This window comes from Crinia signifera, chromosome 2 (assembly GCF_055691185.1).
Source record: "Crinia signifera chromosome 2, ASM5569118v1, whole genome shotgun sequence".
NCBI lineage: Eukaryota > Metazoa > Chordata > Amphibia > Anura > Myobatrachidae > Crinia > Crinia signifera.
In genome coordinates, this window is record NC_139218.1 from 286,162,555 (window position 1) to 286,170,029 (window position 7,475).

Consider the following 7,475-nt stretch of genomic DNA (forward strand, 5'->3'; position numbering starts at 1 on the left):
CATGCAAATGACTGCATGTATAGTATTGTTAATGTACAACTGTCATATGTACGGTAAATGGGTGCATGCGTATACCCTCTCAGTTCAAGCAAGTAAATATTAAATTGACTTTTCAGCCCTGAAGCTGAATAGCAGGGTCTCGCTGCAGTAAGCCAATGCATCTCAATTTTGGCCATGTTTAATGCATTATGCAAGCTTAGGGAAGCCTCCGTAGCACAGTTTTATTGCGCCATTTCTATCTTTATTTAACAGTCTGAAAATGTATACTCTAAAGGACATAGAGAAATCACATTAAACCATGCAGAAAAGGCGCTTTATTGTCAAACAAACATCAGTTTACGGCACTTCCTCTATATGTATACTGTAAACATATTTCCAAGGATCTGTACATTTATTTTTGCTCCAACTCGTGACAGATGTCAGCATTTGAAGAGTGCATTTGCCTTTTGAAAAGCTGGAACAAAACTTTTCACATTCATCTCTGAAGGAAAAAAATTGCATTTGAAGTCCCTTTTTCAGGCATACACAGTGGCAGATAAGAGCACACAAGTCTTGACATTATTTCATTTTGTTATGCGCATCTGTCAAAGAACAGAGATACCATACAGTTACTAAAAACTGCCGATTGTGTAACAGTGAAACTTGACAGCATTTCATTCCTTTTATATTCTGATTATACATTTATCTGGGAACCTGTATCTCTCCTAGTTCAGCTAGAAATCAGTCGGATTGAAGCGCTGAAAGGCATGGCGTAGAAAAAAAAATATATCTTCTGTTGCTTGGGATCATCTTACGTTTTAAAGAAGTTGCTTGGATGAGGCTTTGTCAGAGCCTTAGCCTTCCGCTTCATTATTGTGGCATGCTATCCATAGATCGCATTTCTATGGGCCTTGTAACTGCTCCGTGGTACAAATTAAACACTCTGATATTTGAAATATATGTACCTTGAAGTTTCAATGCTTGTCAATCATAGTTTGTAAAATATAGGGATTACAACCTGATATTAACAGCCAAATCCATTGTATTTGGTTTTATGTGTGAAAATGAGAAACCTTTTTGCTGACGCTGGGTTCCACATGCCTTTGTCATCCTGTTTAATTTATCTTCATGTTTTCCGTTCACAAAGTGAGTTCGTCTTATCAGTATAATGTGGCCGTGGTGCGCATCAGTGCTCTAGTGGGATAACAGGCTGTCTATCAATTTGGTTTATTGGCAATTAATTCAAGCCATTGTTGTGATGATGTACTGGTGAACTTGCTGATTTCCACAAAGATTAAATTGTTTGTTTTTTGTGAACCACAAGATTTTATTGTATTCGTAAGCAATCAACATATATATGTGTGTGTGTGTATATATATATATCTATATATATATGTATATATATATAGATAGATATATATTCACGGTAACAGCGGCACTCTGGAGTCTTAGAAGTAGGTAAATATGGTAAGATTCCCTTATTGTCCCGAGGAAGGGGAATCTTCTGTGAAACGCAGACTACAATAAAGACCACCATATTTAGCTACTTCTAAGACTCCATAGTGCTGTAGTTACCGTGAGTGATTACATGTAAAGGTTCTCCCTTGGGTAGGCACCAGGAGCAGGTATTTCAGGTGTGTCGCTACCGGGGTGCTTCGGTTATCTTGTGTCAATATATATAAAATTTGCATGTCTAGTGAATGGCTTCACCTCAGTTTTTTCATTCCTGGAAAGTTGTTTTGCGCAGTGGGATATATGATTGATTCCTTCAGATCAGCTTCAGAAATGTATCACAGGATAAAGGCGATGTACGAAGAGCAGTGTCTTGCACGGTGCACCATATTCTTGCCACAGTTTCGGCAGTGGAGGAACTCATTCCCAAATGGTGCACCATGCGAGACACTGCTCTCCGTACACCGATTTCATCCTGCGATAAATGTGCTGTTCTGGAGGAATCCTTTATGCATCCGGCTGCGTGAAACAACTTTCAAGAGGATAAGCAGTTTACTACACATGCGCAGCCAGGAAAAACACCAACCCATCTATCGGCAAACACATTAACCCACTGCAGTTAGCTACAGTGAATTGGCTCCAATCAAGCGCTGTCCATAGGGTATGGCATTGCAAAATGGAATGATTAGCTTTCCTTATTCAAAATCTGTTTTACCTTGTACGAATCTCCCACTTTAGCAGCACCAAAGCAGCCCCAGACCATCAAATTACCTCCACCATGCTTGACAGATGGCATCAAGCACTCTTCAAGCATCTTTTCGCTTGTTCTGCTTTTCACAAATGTTCTTTTGTATGATCCAAACACCTCAATCTGCAATTTGTCTTTCCGGAACACTTTTTTCCAATCTACCTCTGTCCAAAATCTGTGTACTTTTGCCCATATTAATCTTTTTCTCTTATTGGCAAGTCTCAGATATGGCTTTTTCTTTGCCTAGAAGGCCAGCATCCTGGAATTGCCTCTTCACTGTAGACATTGGGCCTTATTCTGGTTTGGTCGGCCAAACGTGCGTACGTTCCGTTTCACCGTACGTTTCCCGTACGCGGACGGTGAGCGTCCACCCACAAAACATCCGCATACGGACGGTCATAAACACCGACAAAGGGGAGTGGCGTTCACTTGAGCATACACCACTGTGCACGGACGGATCCCCTCTTAGACACCGATAACTGGCGTACAACAGAGGGTACGCCACCGTATACGGACGGGTCTCGTCCGTTTTCCCACCGACATCTTACGGCTATCTGAGTGTACGCCACTTTGCACGGACTGGTCTCGCCTGTTTTCAATGGAAAACTCAGCGTATGTCACCAATCGTGAGAGTGAGCGTACGTCCGTGCACGGTGGCATACCCTTCACATATATGGCCCTGCTAATCTAGCCTTTGAACTATGATTAAGGCAATTAAATGAATTATTCTAATTGTTAATCAATTATTGTTTTCCATTACCTCAATTGTCTACCTTAATGAACAGCCTAATAAAAATACATTTTACCCCTCCTTACATGTATATTTATTATGTTCTAATGTTGAATTTTAATCACTATCTATGTGTCTATTTAGCATAAACCAAAAAACAATGTTTGTATTAGTGAAAACGTTGACACATGTCTACGGCACTCGGGGCTAGCGTAGCGTCTACTGGGAAGTGTACCTTCTGCAGCCACCGTACTGGAGGAATGCCAACCTCTCCAAGTACGGGGCGCTGAAGTGACACACTAGACAGTTAAAATCAATAAAATTTATTAGGTACACATCTCATATTAGTTAATGTGCAAATTGCGCAACAAAAATCACATTAGAAATACACATAATAAAAACCAAGAATTTTAAAGAAATTAATAAAATAAACAGAAACAAAATAAAATAAAATATGAAAATAATAATAATACTAATAATGAAAAAAAGAAACAATGAATAAACAGTAAATAATAACTTTTAGGAAAGTAAATTAATTAAGTAGGGGATGTTAGCTGGTTGAGTTTGAGCTAACCACGTATTTATACTGAATGAGGGGTCAGCCTTGAATGAGGCATGAGGCACTGTCCAACATTAAGTGCTGTTACCCGCGTCCGGGTTTTTTTTGTATATAATTATATATATATGGTGTTGGAGCTTTTTGGCAGATAGATTTCCAACTGCCAGTTTTTTTTATAGCTGTTGTACTTAGAACAAGTCAATTCTCATGACACAAGCGCATCCAGCACTGAGGTACAGTTAGTGTGTCCAGATAATACAATGGTAAGTATAGGTATATTACCCGTCCCAGACGTGCGGCTATTCAGCCTGATCGGCGCCGCTGCATCCGCCTGTTTTCTGTCCAAAATGCACGGTGCTTTCGCCGATCGAACGGTTGTAGCACCGTACATTTTTGGTGCACACCCCCGTGTACGCCCATGTTTACGCCCAGTTTTCCTCATTATTTTCGTCCGCTTCCCTCAACATGCCCCTATGCCGCCCACAATCACCGTACTCTTGCGGACAGGTTTTTTTGCACGGAAAGACCCGTCCGTGAGCGGTGTGAAGTCGCCGCGCCTGCGCATTGGGAAAGATACGCATGCTCAGATAAAAAAAAAACCTGATCCGACCGCGTATGGCCCCACCGCACCAGCCAGAATAAACCCCATTGACACTTGCATTTTATGGGTACCATTTAATGAAGCTGCCAGTTAAGGACCTGTCTCTATTTCTCAAACTAGAGACACTAATGTACTTCTCTTCTTGCTCAGTTGTGAACCCGGGGTCTCCCACTTCTCTTTCTACTCTGGTTAGAGCCCATTTGTGCTGTTCTCTGAAGGAATTAGTACACACCATTGTAGGACATATTCAGTTTCTTGGAAATTTATGTCATAGAATAGCCTTCATTTCGAAGAACAAAAATAGGCTGTCGAGTTTGACATGAAAGTTCTCTTTTTGTACATTTTGAGAGTATAATGGAACACACAAATGTGATACTCTACGAACTCAAAGGAAGGCCAGTTTTATAGCTTCTGTAATGAGCAAACCCATTTTCATCTGTGCTAATATAATTGCACGAGGGTTTTCTAATCATTCATTAGTCTTCTAATGCAAATAGCACACACAATGTACCATTAGAACACTGGAGTGATGGTTGCTGGAAATGAAACTATACACCTACAGTATAGAAATTTGCAGCTAGTATACTCATTTACCACATTAACAATGTATAGAGTGTATTTCTGATTAATTTTATGTTATCTTCATTGAAAAAAAGTGCTTTTCTTTCAAAAATAGTGTATATATATTAGTATGTGTTTTATATTTGTTTAAATGTAATGAAGCATATTCTTCTTGTTTTAGGTTTATCTGAACAGAATCCAGCAAGCCAACAAGCCTACCAAAGCCAACACATCCGAACCATTTATTATTTTCGAAACTGCTCTTTGACAATGTTTCAATCTTGCTACTAGTATCATTCAGATTAGCCTCCTGGCACCCACTGTGCTTTGCCAGGATTCTCAGCCTTACCCTATGACTGTCTTGCCAGCATTCCTGCCCACGGCTATCAAGTGCAGTGTGAATGGTGGATGGCATTCTAATATTGTAGCAGACATTAATGCTGCTCTACTACTTTAGACTTTTTAGTATAGTACCACGTGACTTACTGTGCGATAAATCTACTGAACCACTGTGATTGAAAGTTTCCATCTGTCCATGGCCATCAGTGGTGCAGTGGAATCTGTTTTGCATAGAAACCAAAACTACCAGGCAGGATCAGTCTAGAAACGAGAACATATACTACTCTTACATCCAGCTAATAACTTTTACGATGCCCTTTAATGATTTGAGTTCTATTTTCCATGGCATACTGGGGAAATGGAAACATTTTCCTATTACTGATATACCACTACTGTACATTATTCACATAATTGGCATCCAATATATCCCAGTTACCCTCTATTAATTGCCAAATGTGTAATTGTTATTCACATGCCTGTAGTACTCTCCCCACAAAGTGTCCTTACAGGTATGCAGGAGTAGAAATGTTTGCGTATTTTCTCAGGGCAATTCCTCCTGTTACCAGGACTTCCTTCAAACCTGAAATAAAAAATCAGCCTTACTCCCAGAGCTTTGTCTATGGGAATCAAATGTGCCTTAAGCTATCTGGAAAGAGACTTTGTTAATGTTTACACTGAGGGCTTTTTCTGATTGTTTTTATGTTATAGATGCCTTAATTAGGGACGTGCATAATATGTTGATCACTCAGTCAATGAGACCTAGCATTGGCTAGTAAACAAGATTCCATCGCAATCCTTCAGACTTTCATGCTGAATTTTTAGCAACAATCAGTTAAATGCTATTAATGCAATTAGTATTCATGGTTCTTACATTTTTTTTTTAAATTAATGCCAATTTTTATTCATTATACTCTGCAATTAAGAAACGCACCCCAAAGACACAGAACGCGTGTGTATTTAATCTTTTGTGAATGTCATTTGGGTCCTCTTATGCACATATGTATATTGCTTTTAATTGTTTCATTTGTGCTACACTACAATGGTTACATGTTGACTTATTTGTTGGTTTCATTGCAGAAAAACAAGATGCTGTATTTATTGTACTGTGCATTTCTGATTTTATTTCATAAATATTTGATTTAACTAAAGGGTCATCCATTCTTTTGCCAAATACTACAGTTACATTATGAATAATTACAAAATGGTGAGACTTAATTGATATCGCAACAGTCCGTTTTAGAAGGCACTGGGAACATTTTTCTGCATCCAGTCATAAATCCTAATTCTAGCAATGATGTTGGGAGCGTTTACCCTTGTCATCACTGCCAACAATCACTCAGACCTTATTTCATTTTATACAATCCAATGGTGATAATAGGAGCTGTCCATGGTAGTCACCAATATTGTGTGTGGTCACACTGACTAGGGAGAGCATCTGGTCTGATGGAGTGGTCAGAATACGCTTGGTAGCTGCAACCTACAACCTGTCAGAGATTGAAAGAGAGTATTTTTCTGCAATAGAATAATAATAATTTAAAGGTAGTAGCATTAAAGGATTTTTCCCATTTGTTTATAGGGGATGTTTGTGATTGTAACCCTCCTGCCAGCTTTATATTGTTATGTGTGCTTAGTATTGCAATAACTCTGTGTCCTTACAGCTTTCAGCACTCTAAACCTGGATGCACACAGAGAAGATTGCTAAGCAATAGAATCTCCTTATATGAGACTTCTGTGTATGGCCCATCTGAGTGATGTACAGCTACAGTCAGGTCTATACACATGGATAGCTAATTTAGGGTCCACATTTGACACAGCTACATAAGTTTGTTAAGTCTATGCTGTCCATTTACCCTCCACTTCATAAGTGCAGCCTTTTTATGCCATAATGTCAGTGATTTACAACTAATTACTTTGGAAACATTTTACATGACCATCTGTATTGCAGCGTCTGTTGGCACCTAAATGCTCTGCTGTCTGGCAGATCACGCAGGTATGGAGAGGTGATCTGATGGTTGCCACTTGGAGTCAGGAAAGCACAAAGTCATTTATAGACCATTATTGGCCTCTTAAAATAAAAATAAAAAATCGCATTCAGTTTACAGTTAACATACCATCATCGCCCTCTGTTACAAAAAGAGTAAAAGGGAAATAGATACACTTTGTTGGACACTAACTTAAATATAACTGAATTCAATTTTTAAATCACTATACTTTTGAACAAAGGCATGAGTTTTTGGCAATTTCTATTTAATTTACTTTGGAGCAGAATGATACGGAGCATGCTTTAATACTATTTAGAGTAATCTCACTTCTTTTAAGGTAAGTCTAGAAAAATATCTGATGCAAACAACTGTGTTTACTCTTTTTAAATCATAATGAAAAAAGAAACTACCCAAATGACCCTGATCAAAAGTTTACATACCCCAGTTCTTAATATCGTGTATTGCCCCCTTTAACATCAATGACAGCTTGAAGTATTTTGTGGTGTTTGTGGATGAAGCTCTTT

General features: G+C 38.8%; 1 protein-coding gene across 1 annotated transcript in view; it reads left to right on the forward strand.

Annotated features, from left to right (window-relative positions):
- ABCC4 (ATP binding cassette subfamily C member 4 (PEL blood group)) overlaps positions 1–6,117 on the forward strand; it is a 256,979-nt gene extending 250,862 nt beyond the window's left edge. Inside the window, exon 31 of the mRNA XM_083168791.1 lies at positions 4,812–6,117. Coding sequence (XP_083024917.1) covers positions 4,812–4,898 — 87 coding nt within the window. The 3' untranslated portion in view covers positions 4,899–6,117. The remainder of the gene's footprint in view (positions 1–4,811) is intronic.
- Positions 6,118–7,475: the final 1,358 nt, after the last annotated feature.